Source organism: Rhincodon typus, chromosome 25, assembly GCF_021869965.1.
Source record: "Rhincodon typus isolate 14 chromosome 25, sRhiTyp1.1, whole genome shotgun sequence".
Classification (NCBI taxonomy): Eukaryota; Metazoa; Chordata; class Chondrichthyes; order Orectolobiformes; family Rhincodontidae; genus Rhincodon; species Rhincodon typus.
Window position 1 is genome coordinate 28,700,308 of NC_063356.1, and position 25,580 is coordinate 28,725,887.

The 25,580-nt window shown below is 40.6% G+C and overlaps 1 protein-coding gene across 3 annotated transcripts in view; it reads right to left on the reverse strand.

The window, feature by feature from the left end:
• itpr3 (inositol 1,4,5-trisphosphate receptor, type 3) overlaps nucleotides 1-25,580 on the reverse strand; it is a 252,756-nt gene that overhangs the window by 98,513 nt on the left and 128,663 nt on the right. For all 3 annotated transcript variants that reach the window (XM_048612294.1, XM_048612293.1, XM_048612295.1), the window contains 6 exons: nucleotides 23,651-23,833; nucleotides 20,674-20,925; nucleotides 18,750-18,894; nucleotides 8,607-8,751; nucleotides 6,351-6,547; nucleotides 5,042-5,174 (listed from right to left, as the gene is read on the reverse strand). In XM_048612294.1, coding sequence (XP_048468251.1) covers nucleotides 5,042-5,174; nucleotides 6,351-6,547; nucleotides 8,607-8,751; nucleotides 18,750-18,894; nucleotides 20,674-20,925; nucleotides 23,651-23,833 — 1,055 coding nt within the window. The remainder of the gene's footprint in view (nucleotides 1-5,041; nucleotides 5,175-6,350; nucleotides 6,548-8,606; nucleotides 8,752-18,749; nucleotides 18,895-20,673; nucleotides 20,926-23,650; nucleotides 23,834-25,580) is intronic.

The window sequence follows — 25,580 nt, forward strand, 5'->3', positions numbered from 1 at the left end:
TGAATAGAAAGTTCCAGGCTGCAACATGATCTGCATGTCTATGAGTGAAACACCCAGACTAATTATCTTTCCAGGTCAGGTACAAACCGGCTTTATTCACTCATATTGAAACCTTACAGCCACTGACTTCTTTTCCTGCAAAGTCTCAGGGTCTATTATCTTCCCAACTTGCCTAATATCCAGACAATTGGGTTCACTCCTCCCAGATTATGAATATCGCTCTTGGCCTGTTAGTTCTGCTTTTTTATCTGCCCTAATGGAATGAATCCCAGGGTGCTAAAAGAGATGGTGGAGGAAATAGCAAATACGCTTGTGGTGATTTACCAAAATTCACTGGACACTGGGGCGATTCTGGCAGATTGGAAAACAGCAAATGTGATGTCACTGTTTAAAAAAGGAGATAGGCAAACAGCGGGTAACTATAGTCCCATTAGCTTACCTTTGTAATGGGGAAAATGAACCTACATTCAAGGAAGAAATAGCAAGACATCTGGATAGAAATTGTCCCATTGGATAGAGATAGTATGGATTCATAAAAAGCAAGTCATGTTTAATTAATTTACTGGAATTTTTTAAGGACATTACAAACGCTGTGGATGACATGGAACCAGTAGATGTGGTGTACGTGGATTTCCATAAGGCATTTGACACGGTACCATACAAAAGGCTGCTGCATAAGATAAATTTGCACAATGTTACAGGTAATGTATTAGCATGGACAGAAGATTGCTAAGAGAAAGCAAAGAGTGGGGAGAAATGGGTGGTTTTCTGGTTGGCAATCAGTGGCTTGTGGTGTGCTTCATGGATCAGTGAAGGGACCGCAATTGTTTACAATTTACATAGATGATTTAGAGTCAGGGACCAAGTGTAGTGTGTTTAAGTTCACAGATGACACTAGGATGAGTAGTACAGCAAAGTGTGCAGAGGACACTGAAAGTCCGCAGAGAGGTATAGGTGAGTTAAATGAGTGGATAAGGGTCTGACGTATGGAGTACAATGTAGTTTGAGTGTAAGATCATTCATTTTGGTAGGCAAAAAAGCAAAATGGACTATTATTTAAATGGTTAAAAATTGCAGCATGCTGCTGTACAGAGATACCTGGGTGTCCTTGTGCACAAATCACAAAAAGTTGGTTTGTAGGTGCAGCAGGTAATTAAGAAGGCAAATGGAATATTGTCCTTCATTGCAAGAGGGATGGACTTTAAAAAAAGAGAGGTTATGCTGCAGCTGTATAGGGTGATGGTGAGGCCACACCTGGAGTACTGCACGCTATTTTGGTCTCCTTACTTGAGATGATGTACTGGCACTGGAGGGGGTGCAGAGGAGATTCACTAGGTTGACTCTGGAATTGAAAGGGTTAGCTTATGAGGAGAAATTGAGTAGACTGGGCCAATACTCATTGCAATTTAGATGAATGAGTGGGGAATCTTATAAAAAATATAAAATTATGAAGGGAATAGAAAAGATAGAAGCAGGGAGTTTGTTTCCACTGGCAGTGAAACTAGAACTCAGGGGCATAGCTTCAAAATAAGGGGGAGCAGATGTGGGCTCAGTTGAAGGGGGAGCGTCTTCACCCAAATGGTTGTAAATCTGTGGAATTCCCTGCCCAGTGAAGCAGCTGAGGCTACCTCGTTGAATGTTTTAAAGATGGATCGTTGAACAGTAAAGAAATTAAGGGTTATGGTGAGCGGGCGGGTAAGTGGAGCTGAGACCATGAAGAGATCAGCCATGATCTTATTGAAAGGTAGAGCAGGCTCAAGGGGCCAGTTGGCCTACTCCTGCTCCATATTTATGTTCTGATGTTTACAATGGTGCTTCATGGTATCTGCATGAATGGCAGTGATGCCTGATCTGAGCTGTGACCTCTCATCCTTTCTGCTTGAATGTCTGTGCTATTTAAAGCTTTCCCTTTGTTTCAGGGATTTTTAGTTTTGTCTTATGAAATCTAAAATGTTTGTTCACTCACTCACTGAACTCAGACTTGGGATCACTCCTACAGACCACAGCCTCACAACATCTCTGCCTTTAAGCTGAAGATTTCTTCTGCTCTCACATTTCTCTCATCAAGTTTGAAAGGCTTTCTGACATTCTTTGAAGTACTCTTCAGTGTTGTGTTGTCACAAGGTTTTTTGGAGACTTGTTGTACTGGACAATTGGTAATATCTATTTTCTTTGAAATCTGAAGTCTGGCTTCTGAAAAAGAGTCATGTCAGACTTGAAATGTTAACTCTGTTTCTCTCTTTGCAGATGTTGCCAGACCTGATGAATTTCTATAGCACTTTCTGTTTTATTTCACATTCCCAGCATCTGCAGTAGTTTGTTTTTATTGCTTGAAGTCTTCTGTGTTACTATCTTGTTTGCTTCATTGGAATTGGTGCTAAGTTAAATGTTCAGATCCTACACTGATCACCATGTTGTGTGTGCTGCAACATCTAAATACTTAACAACATGCATTTTTGCAACTGTTTACAGATCATAAGAATAGGCTATATTTTATTATAAGGAGGACCTAGCCTTAGGCCTGTCTCCAAGAAAATCCTAGTTTACTCTCCCATCAAGTGCTCAAGACTTGGGTGGCATTAATTACACTTAAGCATGCATTGCAGTCATAATACGATGGAGGCTTGCCACTAACAGGATGCTGATATTAAGCCAGAAAATTATCATGCTCATTAATAATATATTGATTTCAGTTCTGGTGTGGTGCTAGGTATGTAATTTATGTCCCAAAGATTGGCATATCTCTTTGGCTGTTTCCAAGAAGCAAGGTACTGACCATCCTAACCAATCTGTATTTCAAAACTGAAAAAACAGTGCCCAACATTAATTATGATTCTACCGTTTAGTAACATTTACTAAACAATCTTAAATGTGACTAGGATTATGCTGACAACCAATTTAAGACTGTCAATCAGGGTGGCAGTTGGAGCGCATTTGTGAGTACCGGAAGCTATATATATGAAGACACAGGGTCCTGTTCTCTGCAGATAGAAAGATCATGCACTCACATTGTGTCTGTTTCAAGCAATTCTCTAATTCAGCTCTTAGTGCAATTTCTTGACTAATCAGAGTCACCCTGCCTGGTTTAAAATTAAATAAAGCTTTGGAAGTTTATTGTTAGTCATCATCTTACTGGTGTATTCTCTGTGGCAAGGTCTCTATTTTGTTTACTCATGGGATTTGGGTGTAGCTGGCTGGACTAGCATCTATCAGAATCACTTGTCAACCAATTATCACCTTTTTCTCATACAGCATTAAAAAAAATTGTTTTCCCTTTACACTGATATTTCTTGTGAATTATACTGATGAGTGCAAGATGAAATGCAGTATGCCTTTTCGCTGAGAATAAAGCTCTGTATTAACAAACAACTAATTATAAAACAGCACAATAATATGCAATTAAGTCAAAATAAATACAGACAGAAAACAGCAATATTAATGCCAGTGAATTATATAGCCAGAGCTGTATTACCACACCCTATCATTTTTCATATCTCCATTCTCAGTATCAGATCCTGCATTTCACTGAGTTTTTACAAGGTCCTGGTCCATTTCAGTCCCTTAGACATCTGTATTTCTGCATCAAAAGATGTAGAGCTTTTAGTTCAAACATTCAGGTCAAGTGAGAGACTGAGACATAATAAAGTTCAGGAGATATGTAGGTAGTAATGGTGAGAGATACAGTCCCTGATATTTACTGCAAGGTGGAAGAGGACTGAAGAAACTGAAAGAAGTCGAAGAACTTGGGATACCCAGGATACAGAGGTTTGGTGGAATTTAACAATACCTCATTACCACTTATTTATTCTGCTTCCCAACCATTGGCAGTCAGATAATAAATAGGAAAACCAGTGGTAGGAGAAAGCAGTTGGAGAGTTTTGGAACTATTCCTATCAGTTAGGAGGTGGATAAGGCGGCGGTCTGGACTTGGTAGGGTTGGTGGTAATTGGGTGCATGTGAGGGATTGGTTTGGGTGGCTGGCTGGAGAAGGGCAGGCAGGGTGGTTCTACAATCATAAAGGGGACCTGAGTGAGAGACCATAATCAGCAGACGGTAAGCTTTGATGACGTCCTGGAGAGCACTGTCACACAGAACTACTTTGAAATTAAAATTGTCAGAAAATCACACAGAAGTTAAGAGACTCATGCACACACTAAACAGAGGAGGCAGCATCAAAGAAGAAAGATAGTAAGAAAGGGAGTCAAGGGCAAACAGAAATATAGGAATAGTAGCAAAAGCGTATAAGAATCACAGAGAGAGACAAAGTGAGTCAAACAGAAACATAAAGACAAAAACAACTAGAGAATGGGAAAGAAACAATGAGAAAGCCACAAGAAATGCAAGCTTAAAAAAACTGGCCTCAATAAATGTTATAGCAAAATAGCTCGAAATAATTGAAAACTAATCATAAATTAACATTTTCAAGGTCGCTGTTCAAATTTCTTTCTCACACCAGTGAGCCAAATGAATTTGTGCTCCGATGCTGAGACAAATTGAAAATAGTAAACACCTAACACTGTATTCCAGACAAATGGTTTACAAGTTATAGATTCCAATGCCACATCCAACAACGTGACTTCCTAGATACTTTGTGGATGTTTCTCAAATGGGTAGCTGCTCCAGGACTGCATGGTTGTTAAGTTTGCGAATATTGAAACTGCTTAGATATATTTGATCTGTCATCCATCTTATGTGGACTGGAACAGTTCAAGGTGGCAGGTGAAGAAATGGCAGCTTTGTTGGAGATGTCTGCATTCCTCAGAGGAAATCTTCAAGCTCTTTCTCATGTCATTGATGGACAGTGACCAGTGGAAATCTTGCCTGACAAACTAAGAAAATAGCTGCTACAATTTTTTTCAGAAAATTTTCTTTAAAAATCAAACTGAAGGTGCACAATAGGCACAACAAAGCTTTTTACAGGAATCAGAATGTCTGAAAACTACTAGACACCTGTAAAATGACACAGCATGTTGAGCAGGTGAGCTATTTCAACAAAATTTATACATTACATGCTCCTGAGAAGTAAGTTATTGCTTGTTACCTGTTGACTCCATGAATGCAGCAATGGTGCCTTCAGCTGTACTCTCTGGTATAGGGTTGCAGTCAACAAATTCCTTTTTGAAGACTGACAGAAGGTATGAAATCCTGAAGTCTAACCTGACGTTAAGGATGAACTGAAAAGTAAAAAATTTCAATTAATTTCAAGATTTGGAGATGGGGGGAGGTGGGGCAGGGGAGAAAAACGCAGGAAGAGAAAGTAGTTAACCATTTTCCTGTTTTAACCTATTTGAATTCTGTTTCTTCTGGAAAGTCTCAAATCTCTGACTGCGTCTTCCTCAGATTCCCTTTCAACACTAGCTCAATGTAATTGAGTAAGTATTGTAACAATGATTTGGATGTTACTGTAATATTTAGATAGCATGCTATCCCACAGCACAACACAATATTGACATAAGCAATTTGATCCCTTTAATGCACTGAATTGCTTTCTTCGATGAATAGCTCAGGGGGAGTTCAAATGCATTATCAGAAGAGCAAAAGTGTTCTTTTCTACTGGGGCTCAAATAAAAAAAAGTTCAAAGTGTTCAACTGAAATTTTCACATATTTGACATGTTTCAACCCACTAATCAAATTCCAATTCATTCCAAAGGAACAACTCATCAAACATGCACTTTCAGATCAAAGCACTCCTGCTGACTTTATTAATGTGACTTATCCTCATTCCAATTACTGTTGCACAGTCCCCTGGGTTCTCTCAGGTGTCCCCTTACATCAGGGAGCTATCTTCTTTACACAGACTACAGCATTTCAGGGAATGGCTCTACAGAGAATCTTATTATGTATTTTACTTCTAAAACTTTATTTTGTTATTGCTCCCATTTCAGGAGAGTGATCTTCAGATGCTGCTTTCCCTCAATTCTTTATGTATTGATTGCCAATCCTGAGTGTGGACACATGGATTGATTTCAGCATTAATCAAATAGCAAAATTCACAGTCCTATATTTTCGAAGGTCAGCCAAAATTTCCTTCAATTGCAGCTTTTTGTCATGATGGTTATAGCTAACGTTAAGATAATTGCGAGCCTGTAGGCAACTCTATTCTTCTAATGTAAAATGGCAATAGAGTGGCATTTAAGAGTCACTTAGATGGTAATGAAAGATTGTTCAAGCTAGGTAAGTTCAAAACAATCTGAGCACACAGCAGGGCTTTTAAGGATACTTAAAACAGACAATAAGTAAAGATTAACTCTGACCTTTACTGCACAAAATGCATTAGGATCAGAATCTTGAAACAAGAGTAGAAACAAAAGCTTGGCACAGGAATTATAGATTCAATGATTTTTCATACCTGCAAAATCTGCAGAATGTTTAGCTTGGTATCCATAACAGTGATGTTCTTACTGTCAGGTATATCTTTCGGCTTTATCTGGGGTTCAACGTTTATATTGGAACATGGAACAGAGCCAAACAAAGACTGTTTTCTGCTTAAAACCATAGTGGACACGATCTGTCCAACTCCATGGATTGACTTCTTCATACTTCTCCCTAAAACATGGGAAAAAGGTGGACTTTGGTGAAAGGTAGGTTTAGCAGAGCTAGAACCACACAATGTCACAGGAATATATTAAAGTAAGGTGATCCATTAACATAGGACCAGTTTTTTTTTAATATTCAGTAACATCTAACTATTTCTTTGGCACTGTTTCCTCATATCACCAGAAAAGTAATTTTATGCTCAACACAAAAATTGGAATTAGAAAAAGTTACAAAATCATTTACTTCTTAACACTGAGCAACAGCAAATAATAAGCAGGTCAAGGACTCTGAGCAGTTTAAAACCATTGCAGACTCAACAACTATTAAAAGAATATCAACATGAGATGTTCCTCTCTCTGCTATTATTTTGACTCCCTGCCGTTGCATAATAAGAATTTATTTCACTATCTGAAAGATTTGCCTTTGTCATTATGACTGAAGCCACAATGAGCAGCTGCTTTAACATCACCCATCATACCACAGGAGGGGAGCCTGCATGGGAACTGAGAATATGAGACATTTATTTTAGATGATAAGCCTTTCAAATTAAAATCTATGGACTGAAATGAGATTGTTTAACATTAGGAGCAAAAGCTTTAAAATATTTGTATGACATTTCTTTGCTATTATAATGAAGACACTGATCAGCTTAACATAAATGGATTAAAACAGTGGGGAAAAACTTTTAAAGTAGCACTTCGGTGATATTAAAAATGAATATGGCAATGTATTTCAACCCTAAACTGGGTCAGAGCTGAATGTTCAGTGCCAATTCTTCATTTTTAGTGTTCAGAATTTGAATTCTCTTTGATATTTATAAAAAGTTGACACTGAAAAGACAGTAATAGATTATCTTATGTATGATATGAGAGTTCATGCTAAAGTCACTAATTTATAATCGTTTATAATCAAACAATCATTATTTTATATAGATTAAGTAGAGGATATATAAGAAATAGGAAAGATGGTTCAAACTATGCAACTTGCAGATATATGAAGTGCTTTATAAATACATGTGATTTTGTAATTTAGCATTTCGAAAATGTCTGTATGGATATTTCAAACTAAAATATAATAATGCTGGTGAAGTTATAGGTTATATTTCTGAGGTATTGCAAATTTTGGGTATATATTAGTACCATTGATTTATATCACATTTTTCAAGTAACAGTAGATGCAGAAATTGGAGAGCTCAGCACCTTACCCCCACCCAATATCTGCCATTGCTCCAACTGCCACCAAGTGATTACAACCTTCAGATGGGCAAACACGTTTTTCTCCACAAACAGCTCGCAGTTTCATGATACAATATAAGCCAAGATTCAACACAAAAGGGCCGCATGACAATTTTCATGTCTTAGTGGGCAAAACCTGCACTCTCTCCAGACAGACAGAATACCAAGCAGCCCCAGTCAGCAGTCCTTTAAAGGCATTTGTGAAATGGTGAAAAGCTGGTAGGTATGTGTTTTAGCAATTTGAGACAGAAGAAATGTTAATACCTCTTCTGGCTCCACAATAATTGATGCAACCAATGTCTAACTCTCTGTAGCCTCCCATGGGATCAGTTAACCCAGTTGACTGGATGGCAATTTTGTGATGCAGAGTGATGCCAACAGTGCAAGTACAATTCCTGCCCTGATTGAGGTTACTATGAAGGTCCTACCTGCTCAACTTTGTCCCTTGTCTGAGGCATGGTGACCTTCAGGTTTAAATCAGCCAGAGTCATTCCTCTCTCTAATGAGAGAGCAGCCATACGATCCATTGGGTTTGTGGCAACTTTACACTTCATTACATTCCCACGTTTGCATTTTAACAAATAGGCCAGCCTTTTCAGAAACAACAAATTATTCCCCAAACTCCTGTACCCACCCCAACCAACTGATCATGAGTTGTTTCGAATGCATGGACATTCATTACTTTCGCACTGAGCCTGACTATGAAAATAATTCAGGTTGCTTTCACTAAGCAGGTGATAGGCTTGCCTATCTTACCCAATATCTTGTCAAACACTGGGGCTCCAAACTGACCAACCAAATATCCTGAGAAACTCTTGCACTAAAATACTCACCAGTCCCCTCATCATGATCCATAGCATCTATAACGTTGACATCTTGATTACAATCAATGATACCGAGTAGTGTCCTGGTCAGTCGTAGGAGCTCGCTGAAGTTGTAGAAGCCAAAATAGATCAGACGTCTGGCTAAGCTGACCACCTAGAGTAAGATGCAAAAAAAATCAGTAATTTTATAATCAACAATACACAATAATATTCCCACCCCTATGGCAAACGTATATCCTCGCCCTGCTGAGTAATAAAGAATGTTTTCTAATCCATGCAACAAATATTATAAATGATTATTTAAGACTATTAAATACAAGTGGATAATCCTTAACAAATTTCAAGTTCAGTGTAATTGAACACTAGTCTGCAAATCCTAGAAACCTTTCAATACAGTGCCAATGGAATTTTAGAAAAACCATCTTTCCCATTCTTATTTTACTCTTTAGTATTGAGGATCTGTGTTAGAGAAGGAATGCAAATGATGTCCTTCATGCAATGCAGACATTTCTGGCTAGGTCATTTCTTATTACTCCAGATGCAGTTAAGAGACTACTACATTACTGTGGAACTGGAGTCACGTTTAGGTCAGACCAGGTAGGGATGGCAGATTTCCTCTCCAGAACTAGGTAGGTTTCTATGATAACTGGTAGTGACTACACATTTGCCATAATGCCAGATTGTTATGGAGTTCAAATTTCACCAGTTGTTACGGTGTGTTTTGAAATCATTTCCCCAGAAATTTTGCCTGGGGTTCCGGATTACTGGTCCAGTGACATTACCATTATGCTACTGTCTCCACTACATTAATTCAATTATTGTATATCAAGCTGAATGTTTGGGAAACTCGGTTTAACAATTTTGTTTTGAGGTGTTGGAATAAAAATCTTCAGAAAGAATGTCATCCTTGCTCGACCGTTACAAATTCACTCAGATCTGTGTGAACCATTCACTAATTTTTTTTATTCACTTGTGACATGTGGGTGTCGTGGCTGCCCTTGAGCTGAGTGGCTTGCTAAGCCATTTCAGAGGGCATTGTTGTGGGTCTGGAGTCACATGTAGGCCAGACCTGGTGAGGATGGTAGATTTTCTTCTCTGAATGTCAATAACAGGCCCGATGGGTTTTTCTGACAATTGACCATAGTTTCATGGTCATCAGTAGATTCTTAATTCTAGATTTTTTCTTAAATTGAATTCAAATTCCACCATCTTCCTTGAATACAGGACTCCAGAACATTAGATAAATTTCTGGATTAATAATCGAGTGTAATACCACTAGGCCATCACCTATCCTTATTAATTGCTATTTTATACTAGACTAAGGTCACTTTCTTGAAGTACAGTCAGTCACATTTGGTTTTGTGATCCTTTAATTGGTAAGGATATTTTAATTCAAAATGTGGTTTTATTTGTTCAAAAGTTGATGAATATTTTAAAATCTCCATCTCTAATAGACCACTGGCTATTTAGCTCACCCTTGCAGCTGTAACTTATATGTTTCCGTTAAAATTTTCAGAGCTTTTTTTCAGGTTTTAGACCTTCTCTCCTTGAAAGTCTTTTTTCTGAAAAAATACATTTAGTATATTGCTTGAGTAGATTTGTAGCTTGGGTTGTGGATGCTGTGGTTGGTTTGCTCGCTGAGCTGGTTCATTAGTTTGCAAACGTTTCATTACCCTCCTGGGTAACATCATCAGTGCAGCCTCTGATAAAGCGTTGTTGTATTTTCCCGCTTGTTATTTAAACTCTTGGGTCCGTTGGAGTTAATTACGTCATTTCCGGTTTTTCTTTGCAGTGGTGTGTATATAGGATCTAATTCTATGTGTTTATTGATGGCCTTCTTGGTGGAGAACCAGGCCTCTAGAAATTCCCATGCTTGTCTCTGTTTGGCTTGTCCTAGGATCTTGACGTTGTCCCAATCAAATTGGTGGTCTTCCTTGCTGTGTGTATGGAGATGAATGAGTATTGGTCATGTCTTTTTGTTGCTAGTTGTGTTCATGTATTCTTGTGGCCAGTTTCCTTCCTGTCTGTCCAATGTAATGTTTGTCGCAGTCCTTGCATGGAATCTTGTATATTACGTTGGTTCTGTCCATAGTGGGTAATGGGTCTTTGGTTCTTGTTAGCAGTTGATGTAGGTTTCTGTGCTACTCTGATGCCCAGTGGCCATAGGAGTCTTGTGGTCAGTTCAGATATGGTCTCGATGTATGGTAACGTGACAAATGTGTTGGGACGTACTGTATCTTCCTGTTGTTTGCATGACAGGCATCATCAGACCAAGCTGTTCGGGTATCTGTTATCTCTAAATATTTGGTGGAGGTATTCTTCTTCATTCTGGGTTGCTCAAGTGTGTTGTGGCTCGTTTGAATAATGTTTTCACACAACTCTGTTTGTGGGTGTTGGGGTGGTTACTCTTGAAATTTAGGACTTGATCCATTGTGTGTGGCCTTTCTGTGTACCTTTGTCAGAAATTCCCCATTGGCACTGCATTCTACCATCACATCCAGGAATATGGCCACTGGGCATCAGAGTGGCACACAAACCAACACTAACCCTATGCCAACTGCTAACAGGAACCAAAGACTCCTTACCCACTATGGACAGAACCAACATAACATACAAGATTCCATGCAAGGACTGCAACAAACATTACGTTGGACAGACAGGAAGGAAACCGGCTATGAGAATACATGAACTCCAACTAGCAACAAAAAGACACAACCAATACTCGCTCAGCTCCATATACACAGATAAGGAGGACCACCAGTTTGATTGGGACAACGTCAGGATGATAGGACAAGCCAAACAGAGAAAAGCACGGGAATTCCTAGAGGCCTGGTTCTCCACCAAGAAGGCCATCAATAAACACATAGAATTAGACCCTATATACACACCACTGCAAAGAAAAACTGGAAATGAGATAATCAACTCCAACGGACCCAAGAGTTTAAATAGCAAGCAGGAAAATACAATAACGCTTCATCGGAGGCTACACTGATGATGTTATCCAAGAGGGTAATGAAATGTCTGCAAACTAATGAACCAGCTCGGCAAGCGAACCAACCACAGTATATTACTTTTAATTTTTCTTTCTTAGGGCCCACTTACCACCCTGTTCACCAGGCACTTCAACCTATTATTCTGGGAATATCTAACATCATGTCTTTAAAATTTGCACAAGCTTCTCTTTATTTCAAATCTGTGCTTTCTTATAATTAAAACATCATTCCATAAATGTAATTGCTGTGTTTTGATCCTCTGCTAGATTTTCCAGTGACTGGCTGAGTTACTAACCTCTAATAGTCTGGAACTCTACTCTCTGTAATACATCTCTTACCTATTCCTCATACCTCACCACGCTGTCTGTATTTTCTTTAATTTCACTCACAACACACCCCCTACTGTTATCAACTACAACTTCCCCTTATCCACTGAGCTCCAGGTGATCCCTTTATCCTCAACAATACTACTGCCAATTGTTCACCTTTTGTGTGCCGCTTAGGACTGTACGTCTTCTACTTTCCAATTTGAGGGATGATTGTACACACGAGACAACACCACAACAGTATCTCTCATGGGTTTCTCTTGTCTCACATCTGTCACTCCAAACATTAACAAGATGTGTCAGGACTTTCCTACTGAGGTAAGAGAAAAGTGAACAAAAAGCCACTTCCAACACTGCAAGGAACTTACTTTTAAAAAAAAAATCCACCGGTCACTGTCGTAGCAATACTCTGCTCAAAGTCTGCACTTAGAGTCTCTAGTCCTGCTGCTAATATCTCATTATAGTACAATTTTTTTTAAAAAACTTCCCAGTCTTTTTTACAAGAAAACCAAAAGAACTGCGGATGCTGGAAATCAGACATAAACCAATTCTGAAGAAGGGTCGCTGAACCTGAAACGTTAATTCTGCTTTGTCTCCACATATGCTGCCAGACTTGCTGAGTTTTTACAACAGCTTCTGATTTTGTTTTGGTCTTTTTTCGCCCCGAACGAACAATTCACCTCTGATGGCACCAGCCAGTGGATCATTCTCACTCGCTCCCACTGACTGATTTTGCTAGGGCTCCTTCATCTGCACTCAATTAAATGCTGCCTTGATGTCAGGGACAGCCACTCCCACCTCACTGAAGCTTTACTGAAGTCTAGGTCCAAGTGGTCTGGCAAAACTCAAGTTGAGCATCAGTTGCTGAGTGAGTGCTGCTTGATAGCATTGTCGACTGCAACTTTCGTCAATCTGCTGTGATTAAGAATAGTTAGCTAGGATGGATTTCTGCTGCATTTTGTGGACAGGACGTAACTGGGTAATTTTCCACATTGTTGGAAATGTACTGGAACAATTTGGCTAAGGGTGTGGATAGAACTGGAGCATAAGTCCTCAGAAATATTGCCAGAATGTTGTCAGGGTCCATAGGCTTTGCTGGGTTCAGCTATTGTTGATCTCAAATAAAACTAGCTGAAGATTGGCATCTATGATAGGTGTGGTCTGAGGAAGAGGCCATGATGAAACAGCCACTTAGCACTTCTGGCTGAAAATAATTGCAAATGCTACAACCTTGTTTTTGCATTGATGCACTGAGCTCACCCATCAATACGTTTAGGGATGTTTTTGGATTTTCCTCCTCTAGTGTATTGTCCACAACTGTTTATGATGTTATATATAAGGATCACAGAGCTTTAATCTTGTCCACTGACTGTGGGATTGCTTAGCTTTGTCCATGAGTTGCCAAATCTTCTGTTTATTAGGCATGTAGTCCTGTGTTGTAACTTTCCCAGGTTGGCATCTACATTTTAAATATGCTTGGCACAACTACTGGCATGGTCTGCTACTCCCCTCATGGAACTAGGGTAGTTCCTCTGATTTTATGGCAATGGTAGATAAGGGAATATCTGCTGACGATGACAATGGCACACAGCACCTCAGGGATGTACAGTTTTGAGTCATTAGATTTGTTCGGAATCCATTCCATTTAGTAAGCTAATACTGCCACTCAAGAGGAGTGAATCCACCCTGCGTGAGGAGATAGGATCTCATCTTGATAAAGTACAGTCATGGACAGATGCATTGGCATCAGGGAGATTTGCAAGGATGAGACAAAATAGGATTTCTTTTGTATTAATGCATTCATCACCCATCACACAGTGTGGCAGAAATATCCTTCAGAGATCATCCAGCTTGTCAGTACTGGTGCTACCAATTCATTTATGGTAATGGACATTGAAGTCCCCACGCACTTGTTACTCTGTGATCTTTCAACATTCAGTGCTTCTTCCAAATGGTGTTCCACATGGAAAAGTTCAGATCCATCAATTGAGGAAGAACTGTAATGTAAAGGTAAAGTCACCAGAGTCTTACCAGATCATAGGGCTGCTTTCTCATCAGAGAATTAGATGACTGGTGGTGGTTTAACCTGAGCGTCACCACACCACAGACGAGGGAAGAGGTTGAGAAGGAGAGTCCTTCATTGTAACTTCAGTTGGTGCAGGAATTGGCATCACTCCGTATTACAAACCAGCCGTCCAGCCAACTAAGTGAAGTGAACTCCCAGAAAGGACTGTCGGTGGTAATCAGGAGGGGATTCCCTTGCCATTGTTTGGTCTGATTCTACGACACATTATGGTATCTGAGATCAAAATGAGTACTCCCATGCAACACCCTCTAGACTGTATACCATTGTATCCCCACCACAGGAAGGTATGTCCTGCAAATGAAACAGGACATACCCAGGAATGGTGATACAAGCAACTGGGACATTGGTTGTAAGGTATGACTCAGTGAGTATGGCTATTTCAGGCTATTGTTTGTAGGTGTAGAACTGGATGAACACAGCAGGCCAAGCAGCATCAGAGGAGCAGAAAGGCTGACGTTTCGGGCCTAGACCCTTCTTCAGAAATGGGGGAGGGGAAGGGGGTTCTGAAATAAATAGGGAGAGAGGGGGAGGCGGATAGAAGATGGATAGAGGAGAAGATAGGTGGAGAGGAGACAGACAGGTCAAAGAGGCGGGGATGGAGCCAGTAAAGGTGAGTGTAGGTGGGGAGTTAGGGAGGGGATAGGTCAGTCCAGGGAGGATGGACAGGTCAAGGGGGCGGGATGAGGTTAGGAGATAGGAGATGGGGGTGGAGCTTGAGGTGGGAGGAGGGGATAGGTGGGAGGAAGGACAAGTTAGGGAGGCGGGGACGAGCTGGGCTGGTTTTGGGATGCGGTAGGGGGAGGGTAGATTTTGAAGCTTGTGAAGTCCACATTGATACCATTGGGCTGCAGGGTTCCCAAACGGAATAGGAGTTGCTGTGCCTGCAACCTTCGGGTAGCATCGTTGTGGCACTGCAGGAGGCCCAGGATGGACCTGTCGTCTCCGGAATGAGAGGGGGAGTTGAAATGGTTCACGACTGGGAGGTGCAGTTGTTTAGTGCGAACCGAACGTAGGTGTTCTGCAAAGCGGTCCCCAAGCCTCCGTTTGGTTTCCCCGATGTAGAGGAGGCCACGACGGGAACAGCGGATGCAGTATACCACATTAGCAAATGTGCAGGTGAACATCTGCTTGATGTGGAAAGTCTTCTTGGGGCCTGGGATGGGGGTGAGGGGGGAGGTGTAGGGGCAGGTGTAGCACTTCCTGCGGTTGCAGGGAAAAGTGCCCGGTGAGGTGGGGCTGGAAGGGAGTGTGGTGAGGACAAGGGAGTCACTGAGAGAGTGGTCCCTCCGGAAGGCAGATAAGGTTGGGGAGGGAAAAATGTCTATGGTGGTGGGGTTGGATTGCAGATGGCGGAAGTGTTGGAGGATGATGCGTTGGATCTGGAGGTTGGTGGAGTGGTACACGAGGATGAGGGGGATTCTGTTTTGGTTGTTATTGCAGGGAGGGGGTGTGAGGGATGAGTTGCGGGAAATGCAGGAGACACGGTCGAGGGCATTCTCGACCACTGAGGTGGGGGGATGTTGCGCTCCTTGAAAACGAGGACATCTAATATGTACAGGAGTGGAATGCCTCATCCCGGGAGCAGATGCGGCGGAGGCGAAGGAATTGGGAATAGGGGATGGCATTTTTGCAGGAAGGTGGGTGGGAGGAGGTGTATTCTAGGTAGCTGTGGGAGTCGGTGGGCTTGAAATGGATATCGGTTTCTAGGTGGTTGCCGCAGATGGAGACAGAGAGGTCCAGGAAGGAGAGAGAGGTATTAGAGATGGTCCAGGTGAACTTATGGTTGGGGTGGAATGTGTTGGTGAAGTAGATGAACTGTTCGAGCTCCTTGTGGGAGCACGAGGCGGTGCCGATATAGTCATCAATGTAGTGGAGGAAGAGGTGGGGTTTAGGGCCAGTGTAGGTACGGAAGAGGGATTGTTCCACATAACCTACAAAGAGGCAGGCATAGCTTGGGCCCATGCCAGTACCCACGGCCACCCCCTTTGTCTGTAGGAAGAGGGAGGAATTGAAAGAGAAGTTGTTGAGGGTGAGGACGAGTTTGCCTAAGCGGATGAGGGTGTCAGTGGAGGGGGATTGGTCGGGCCTGCGGGACAGGAAGAAGCGGAGGGCCTTTAGGCCATCTGTATGGGGAATGCAGGTGTATAGGGACTGGACGTCCATGGTAAAGATGAGGTGTTGGGAACCGGGGAATTGGAAGTTCTGGAGGAGGTGAAGGGCGTGGGTGGTGTCACGGACGTAGGTAGGGAGTTCCTGGACCAAGGGGGAGAAAATGGAGTCCAGATAGGTGGAGATAAGTTCGGTGGGGCAGGAGCAGGCGGAGACAATGGGTCGACCAGGGCATTCAGGTTTGTGGATTTTGGGAAGGAGATAGAAGCGGGTGGTGCGGGGTTGGGGAACGATGAGGTTGGAGGCTGTGGGTGGGAGGTCACCTGAGGTGATGAGGTTGTGGATGGTTTGGGAGATGATGGTTTGGTGGTCGGGGGTGGGGTCATGATCAAGGGGGCGGTAGAAGGAGGTGTCAGAGAGTTGGAGTCTGGCCTCGGCGATGTAGAGGTCAGTGCGCCATACTACAACTGCGCCTCCCTTGTCCACGGGTTTTATGGTGAGGTTGGGATTGGAGCGGAGGGAGCGGAGGGCTGCACGTTCTGCGGGGGAGAGGTTGGAGTGGGTGAAACGGGTGGAGAGGTTGAGGCAATTGATGTCTCGGTGGCAGTTGGAGATGAAGAGGTCGAGGGAGGGTAGGAGGCCTTGGGGTGGTGTCCAGGAGGAGGGGGTGTGTTGGAGGCGGGAGAAGGGGTCAGAACAGCTCTCACAATCTCGGCACAAGTCATCAGATGTTGCTATTCAGAACTTTTCAAGGCGGACTAGCAAGGTGTGCCTTTGTTGTTTCCAGTACCTAGGTCAATGTCAATGGTCTGTTTGTTTTTATTCTTATTCGAATTTTCTTTCATGGTTTAATGCAACTGAGCAACATGGTTCAACCATTTCAGGGGCTAGACTCAGTAAGGAGTGCAGATTTCTTTCCCTAAAGTGCATTAGAAAACGAGGTGGGTTTTATGACAATCAACGATAGTTCTATGCTCATCTTTACTCGGACTAACTTCTTTAAAATTTTATATTTATTAGTTACTTACATTTAAATAACACCAGCTGAATTGTACCATTTAACTCTTGTCCCCAGAATATTATCCTGCTGATTGTGTACATCAGCTCAAGTGGCACCTGCTCAACAATAACCTGTTCACTAATTCTCAGTTTGGGTTTTGCCAGAGCCACTTGGGTCCTGTGTTTAGTACAGCTTAGAACCAAATATGGACAGAAAAGCTGAAGTCAAGAGGAGAAGTCAGAGTGACTGCCTTTGACTCAGCATATGTCCAAATATGGCATCAAGGAGCCTTAACAAAACTGACTTTAATTGGAATCAGGAAGAAAAATTTCTGTTGCTTGGAGTTATACCTGGCACACAGGAAGATGATTGGGGGGTATCCCCTTTGGGTTTGCCTTCCTGAACTGCTGAAATCCACAGCGTGTAAACACACCCACTGTTGTTGATCATGGCTAACGAATCACAAAAATGCAACCTTTGCCTTTTAGGGACTAATTCGTATATTACATGGAATGATTCTTTTTAATATTTACCCTTGTTTACCTGTAAGTTTTTCCAAAGTGTTGTCCAGCCTACTAAGCCCTTCTAATTTTGTATTCCATGATTTTAAACACCATTTTAATGACTCTCCCTTTTGTCTCTCAAATCTAATATCACTTGAATCACATTATAGGCAGTATTGACAGGATATTCCCCTTACTGTCAAATTGTCAGCTAATTTTAGTTTATTGCTCATCATCAAATCCAGTTTGGCCTTCTCCCTTGTCAGTTCGGAAACATAGTGCTCCATAAAACTGATCTAGACATATCCTCTACTTTTTAGCCTTTACTACCTGAATTGTTCAGCTACTCCCAGTGCACACAACTTCCTATTATAAAAACACTATTTTGTTAAATTCTTACCAGATCTACATTTTTATACATCACTGCCCTAAATTTATTACAAAGGAAACATATCCAGATACACGCACCATTTACATGTGCCAGACTTGGCTTCCCAATTAATCATTTACCTTCTATTAAAATGCTGGCCCATTTACTACAGGGATCATATGCTTTCCAAGGTTTATAATTTCTACCAGAGTGAAAACTTGGACACACATGACGTATACCATTCCAAACAATAGTTTACCTAGCATCTTTACTTTAGTGACACATACCAACAGGGGTAATTGGATACGAGCTCAAAGCTACAAGCCAGAATACAGTCTAAACAGATGACTGAAGGAATTGGCAAAAAAAAAGTTTTTGAAGGGATTGTAGAGAGTATTGAAAGGCAGGGCAGAATGATAAGATTTAAGGAGAGAATTTTAGAGCATATTAAAGGAGGGGTGCAACTAGTTTTTGTTTATTGTTTCTAATCAAGCCCAAGGACCTCAGTGCAGCAAAATGGCAGTTGAAATGTTGAGCGTTAGTTTGAAAAACATAGATTATAGATCTTGTAATCACATTGAGATTAGATGCTAATCATTGCAGAAAATCAGTGAAAAATAGCAGCCTTTCTTGTAAATAAAATTTGGTCCCTTCGATACCAAATTTGATAAAATATCTCTCTTTGTAGATGAGTTTGGCAAAATTGTTCATACTGTGAGAACTTTAAATAATTGCAAGGAAACAAGCAAATAAAAACACAATTACCTCGTTTGTGAGCTTATTCTTTTCCTCATTAGAAAACGGAAGAGCATCATTCACCACATTATTGAGATAATCTTCCATAAACTCCATTGTATTAGCAAATTTGTTTTTCTTGTCATCCCGTGAGTCATTCAAATTGGAATCATAACTGCAAATAAAATTTAGTCGTTGTCAAATTTTCTCTCACTAGCACTAATCCTCATCAACATGACTGTTGGGTTTCACTCTCTGTTAACCAGAGTGGGTTTTTTAAAGATTAGGACAGAACATGTTGAAAAAGAGAATTTTAAAAAAAGAATTTAAAAGTTACGGCCTTACTGGCAAAGTTACAACACGTTAAATCTGCATGGTGACATTAACAGACAAATTGATCAGCAACCTCAAGGATTAGAGACTGGAAACAAAATCCTCAGAGTCTCGCACACTGCCTGAAAATGCATCAAAACACTTGCCCTGACTATTACGATTAAGGCCAGCATACTACAGCTATAATGGTGTATTCTGCACTCTGTTCTGCTACCTAATGCATTTTGTATGGTACGATCTGCCTGTAGAGCAGTTACTCAACAACACTTTTCACTGTATCTCGATACACATGGCAACGATAAATCAAATCAAATTAAATCAAAATATCTCCTGTCTGTTGAGCACTTATGAGGACAGTGGCTGGCCTTTATGCAGTATCAGATCAGTGGGGGCAGAGTTCCTTCCCAGCAGGAGCTGCCCGTTGATCAGAGGCTGACAGCTTGTCCTCTTGGAGACCATAGCTGATGTCAGGAGTGCAAACTTTGAGACCAAGGATAAAGGACATTTCTGTGGGGGTAGTATCCAGGAATTGGGGTCAACAGGGAGAAGAGGTGCACCAGGGGAATCAGAAGCAAAGTCATGGGGAGGTGGTTGCTGCCCTATGGAGGTGTCCTCGATCAGGGACCAACAGCCTTTGATCATGTCCTAAACCTCCAAGCCAATAAGCAGCCACAATCTTCCTCCTTCTAGGAAGCACACTTGCTGCTGGGCTATTCCCAACAGAGACAGGTTGAAGCCTTTGAGTGCACATTAATTGGCCACTTTAGGCCTCAATTAGCAGGATGTTGGCCATGGACCTTTCCACCCAGAACTTAATTCAGACAGAGATTAAAGGCCTCATCCCCTTCTAGTTAAATGACTTCCCATTTCCTACCTGATCCCACCCTCTCTTGGACCAACAGATTCACCATGGCCTGAGTCACAAACCTTTGCAACTTACCACTCAGGTATTTGCTTTCTGCAAGCAGCCCTTAGCCTCCTCATTATTAAGAATTTCTGGATTTGCATTTTAATTTCCCATTAAACACAATAAGTTCAATTTGGTAACTAATAGTACAGGTATCTTTTCAATAACACGATAATTATTAATGCAATGCCAATAAACTTCAACTAAAGATGGAATAGTTAGAAGTATGGAAACTGACTGCCCGAAATGGTGACTTGCTTTCAGATATTATATGAAGTTTTCTTTTTTTAAATTTTAGCTTTGGGTCTCTTTTCTTTCTCTTTCTCAGTCCAACCTTTTATCCCTACTTGCTTTGAATTTAGTTCACTTCATTTCCTTCTGAGTCATTCCTGTTCCTATCTCAATTCTTTGATCTTTTGGGCTAAGGAAAACGCAATTGGTCCCACCGTTCATTAAGGTACTAGATGTTCTTTTGTCCTTGCATTATCAGCGCACACTTTCGGCTAGTTAGAGCTAATGGTTTGAACTAAAGGATGTTGTTTAATAACAATAGGCACTTTGAGATTATCACTAACAAGATCTAGCCTATAATCATCCATGCTGCTCAATAATTCATAGGCCTCTCTGGATTATGTAGTTTATACTCCTAAATTGTTCTATCCAAAATTAAGCAACTTCAAGTAAACACATTCAGGCAAATAAAAGTGGTCTTACTCTCTGATACTGATTGTTGTGGGTATTTCAGTCCACAATCGAGCAAATTTCACTGGTGTGACCAATTCCTGGGGGTCCCGGTCTACATGGACATGCAACATCAGATTGCAGAATGAAGCCCGTATATCAAATGGCAACGTTTCATCTGCCATGCACAGAAATATCAACTCCACACTCAGCTGCTTGGAAATTTCATCAATTGCCAAATATTGACGATCCAGACAAATCCTTGCAAAGAGCTTCAGTTGATACCTAAAACATAAGCATTAGGACATATTAGAAATATACATCAGGCACATTTATTTGTCCCCGCAATGCCTTTTAGCTTGAACTTTAGCAGAGTCTTTTTCATTTTCAATACCAACCATTTTATAGTCTCTATTTTACTGTCAACTATTGTTGAATCAGAGGTTGCCTTGTACTAAGGGTCATGTCCACTCAAAATTTAACTGAGATTGTCCAAACAGAATTTTTATTTTACATACATGTGCAGTAGATGTCCTTTTAGGGAAGCTTTGATGTAACTGTGACGTCAGTAGTCACATGCTAGTACATTGCTAAAAATTTAGAACATATCCTGCATAGAGTATACAGCACTGTAGCATTACCGTCATGTGTCATCTGTCAATAAACATTGTTGTAAAGTAAGTAGAAGTCAGCCTGAGCTTGTACAAAGAACACAGAGTAGAGCTGATCAATGTTGTCTAAGTACCTAATTAGCTGAGTGGATAAATGTATACAAGGTGAACACAGAGACAAAAGATCAGCGAGCAGGTGGCTGAGTAATATTGGGGATAAATATGCTTTTTTGAATACTGGATTTAATAAAGCATTTGTACTTTAAATTGCCTCCTTTAATGTAAAATGCAGTAGTTTGGAAATCTGCCTAAAGACAAGACAATGTGACCTTATACTAAGTCTGCCTGAAGCCAACACCTTGTGTTCTTTTTGTTATCGAGGCAGAAAATCAAAGTGAAATTTACTGAAAGGAAAATGCAGGTTTTTACAACTCAAGACCAACGAGGAAGAAGCTGGTCCTGCTGTATACAGACTCTCAGAGTCAGTCAGACAGATATTTTCTAATTAAACTGTTCAGAGATGTTATGACACACCTCTGGAGCAGGTAAGACTTGAACCTGGGTCTCCTGGTTTAGAGACAGGAATGCTAATACTGTGCCACAGGACCCTGAGTCAGACGGATGTGAATAAGAGCCATAACAGATGTGCTATTCCAGCTAGACTGCTTTTGGGTTAACTACCAAGGTGCTAGTGAGGAGATTACAATTCAAAGGAATGAGAATTATGGAGATTAAAAGACTGATGAGCTGCTAGAGGTTTACTGCTAGCAGTTCCTTCAACTACGAGCAGATAATTGAGTGAAGGAACATTATCTAAGGATACTGAAAGATTCACCCACAGCTAGTGAGTTATTAAGAAATAAAGTTATTAAACACATTCGTAACTAAATTTGTACTGTAATCTGTAAGGTTGGATGAGGTGTCAATCAAATGTGCTGCTTTAACCTGGATGGTGTTAAACCTCTTGAGTGTTGTTAAAAAATTAGCAGGGAATACCTTTTCAGTGTTTGTTGTTTACACACAGGGTTAATGTAGCATGAAAAGCTTCGTCACAGAGATTGACATATGAGGAACGTTTGAGGACTCTGGGACTATACTCATTGGAGTTTAGAAGGATGAGGGGAGATCTAATTGAAACTTACAGAATACTGAATGGCTTGGACAGAGTGGATGTTGGGAAGATGCTTCCATTTGTAGGAGAGACTAGGACCCGAGGGTAGAGCCTTCGAGTAAAGGGAAGACCTTTTAGAACAGAGATAAGGAGAAACTTCTTCAGCCAGAGAGTGGTGAATCTATGGAATTCACTGCCACAGAAGGCTGTGGAGGCCAGGTCATTGAGTACATTTAAGACTGAGATAGATAGGTTCTTGATTATCAAGGGGATCAAGGGTAATGGGGAGAAAGCGGGAGAATGGGGTTGAGGAACTTATCAGCCATGATTGAATGGTGGAGCAGACTCGATGGGCCAAATGGGCCTAATTTCTGCTCCAATGTCTTATGGTCTTATTGAATGAGGCAACAACTGTTGCATCTTTTAAGGGAAGTTGAATAAATATTTGAAACAGAAAAGCCAAATTCATGGGAAAGGAGCAGAACATAAAGATTAGTTTTGTTTTGGACTTGCAAACAGCCAACACAAGCATGATGGAATAATGGGTTCTTTCTGTGATGTAAATTTCTACAGTTCTTTGATAAGTAAATGTAGTAAAGCAATATGTATGGTAATAGACTAGCAACCCTGTGTCATAAGTTCAAGATGGTTGTAGCCAACTGTTACATTGTATTTTATAGATTTGGCAAGTTGGAGGTGGGAAACAATAAAGTGATCCCAAAAGCTGCTAAATTATTCTAAGAACTAACATATTTAAGAGATCAGGTCTACGTAAGGTCTACACAAAATGTGGTCAACACTTAAAAATTATTCAATTCGGGGAACCTAGATTGGGCAATAAAAGTGGCACTGCCAGTGTTGCTGAAATCTTGAGAATGAAAAAAATTGAGCTGAAAATAACAGTTACAATACAAAAGAAGTCTAGTAGGAGCAACAACAACAGATATGAAAATGAAGGTGTCAATAAAGCAACATTAAAAAATTCCGGTAGTTCAATTTTTAAAATGCAGTTAACTTTAAGATGCCTGTTCTTGTTAGCCAGATATTCATGCCTCTTCAGGAGGGCGAGCACTGCCAGAAAGATCTGCTCTAGGATTAAATAATTTTTTTAGACATAAAAAGGTAACTTTTATATTTGTCACAAAATAATTACTGAATGACCCTTATAATATCTAATCATTATGTACGTGTTTAAAGCACAGTTTATTAACAATTACATACAATTCTGCTTCTCAATGCAATGTTATTTAAAAAGCTGCATTATTGCTAAAAAAACATTGCTAATCACCTGTAATAAGTCAGGACATTTTCATCATGTGTATTGCCAGCTCTGGCCTCTTGCGCTAACTGTCTGATGCTTTTCTCTTGAACTTCATTCATTTTGTCTGTCCAGATCAACCAAACTTCGTCTTCGAAGTACTCCATACTCATATACTCCGGAGACTGGGACATTTCCTTCACTGGCCTCAACCTACAAAGAAAATATGCAACAAAGTATTCAGCTTCTTCATGTTTTCCACTGGACTGCAAAATTAAAATATTAAAACTTCTACTTGCAGGTGTATTGCACCTTAGACCCGTGAGAAGTGCCAAATGCTTTATAATGAATGATAGTTCCTGTTATATGGGAATTCATAGTTGTGTTTCCAAACAGCAAGGCCCACAAACAGTTAAAAAAAGATTGGCCAGACAATCCATTGTGACAATGTTGCTTGGAGCAGGAATATTAAGGCACTGACAGAACTGACTATTTTCTTTGAATGCAGGCATGGCTACCTGAACATACAATGATTCCTCAGTTTGATGTTTGACCTCAACAGTTATTCTATTTACAATTCAGTATGTGGTCTCTGTTTCAGTTGTAACATACACATGACTCTGTGGAAGAAGGTTTTAACTAAATAACAAGCTCAGTTGCAGTTGATAGTCAGTGAGCGCTCTCCTTCAAATTGAGGATAACTTAGGATCACCAACAAGGTGACATCCCATTTATAATGTTCTGATCTGCACCTCATTACTAGTCTCAGAAAATAATCTGTTGCACGTTTTAATGCAGAGGTTGAGATGCTGCGTATCCTGTTAATTGACAGCAACACCTCACAATGAAACATGCCAAAAATTCATAGACTTGGCCAATTACGCTGAGATAATGGAGAAACAGGAATGACAAGGAACAAGGCGACAAACTTTGTTCAAGTTTTGTTCAGCATTTCTGAACAATTTTTATATCTGTCATCAATTGAACATTGTGTAGCTCAGCCCATTTCTAGCTATTATTCATTGTGTCGGATATATTGAGATGAGTTCTTATAGCAATGTAAGAGAAATGCCACCTCCACTTTATGAAGGAGTTCCATCTATTTCCCTTCACAAAACAGAGTACGTCCATATGATGTTGAATCTGGAACATCATCAAACTACTTAATTTGAAATGCAAAAACAAGCACAAAACAGAATGTCAAAATCTCTCAGCCTGCAATCTTAATTCCAGATTAGCAATAATTGCGTTGATGGTGTCATAGAACTGCATATATCATCCCGTGTTAAATTCTCCCACCTTGCTTAAAGTAATGAGACTGTACTGATCAAACCTTGCCAAATTATCCCTCTGCGTTTTTCACAACTGTTCTTCAGATTTTAAATACACTATCTTTCACTGCAGTGATCCATACTTGTTGCACTAATCCAAATTCATTCAAAATACGTTGGCATCATCTTGCAAATGTGTTCAGTGACTGACAATCATGGTAACTAAATTGCAAAAATAAAACTTATGGTCTAACAAGCTAAGTTTGACTCTGAGACCTGAGTCCAGTATTGTCATAAATTGGGATTGTGAGACCATATCTTTGACCTTAGCCCTCCTGTTGCCATAAACCTGAATTATATTTTATTACATTTAATTATTATACAGCCAGCCAGCAAGTGCTTTAGCAGTCACCAAATGGAGATGGTGGAAGACCCAATCCCATTTTGAGGACTGGACCCCAATACTCAGATAGAGAGGGGCTTGTGACTGTCAAATCTGCACTTGGCTGTAGCTCTCCAGCTCAAGATGATCAGCCAGCTCAATGGCTGACCCAAATACCAAAGCAGCAAGCTAGAGTCACAAGGTACCCGTTCTGACTTTTCACGTCAGGAATTCTTACTGTTACTATTCAGCAGGTGAGGAGAATAGAAGCCTGCATATTAATGAGGTCAGATTATGTAGTAATGAG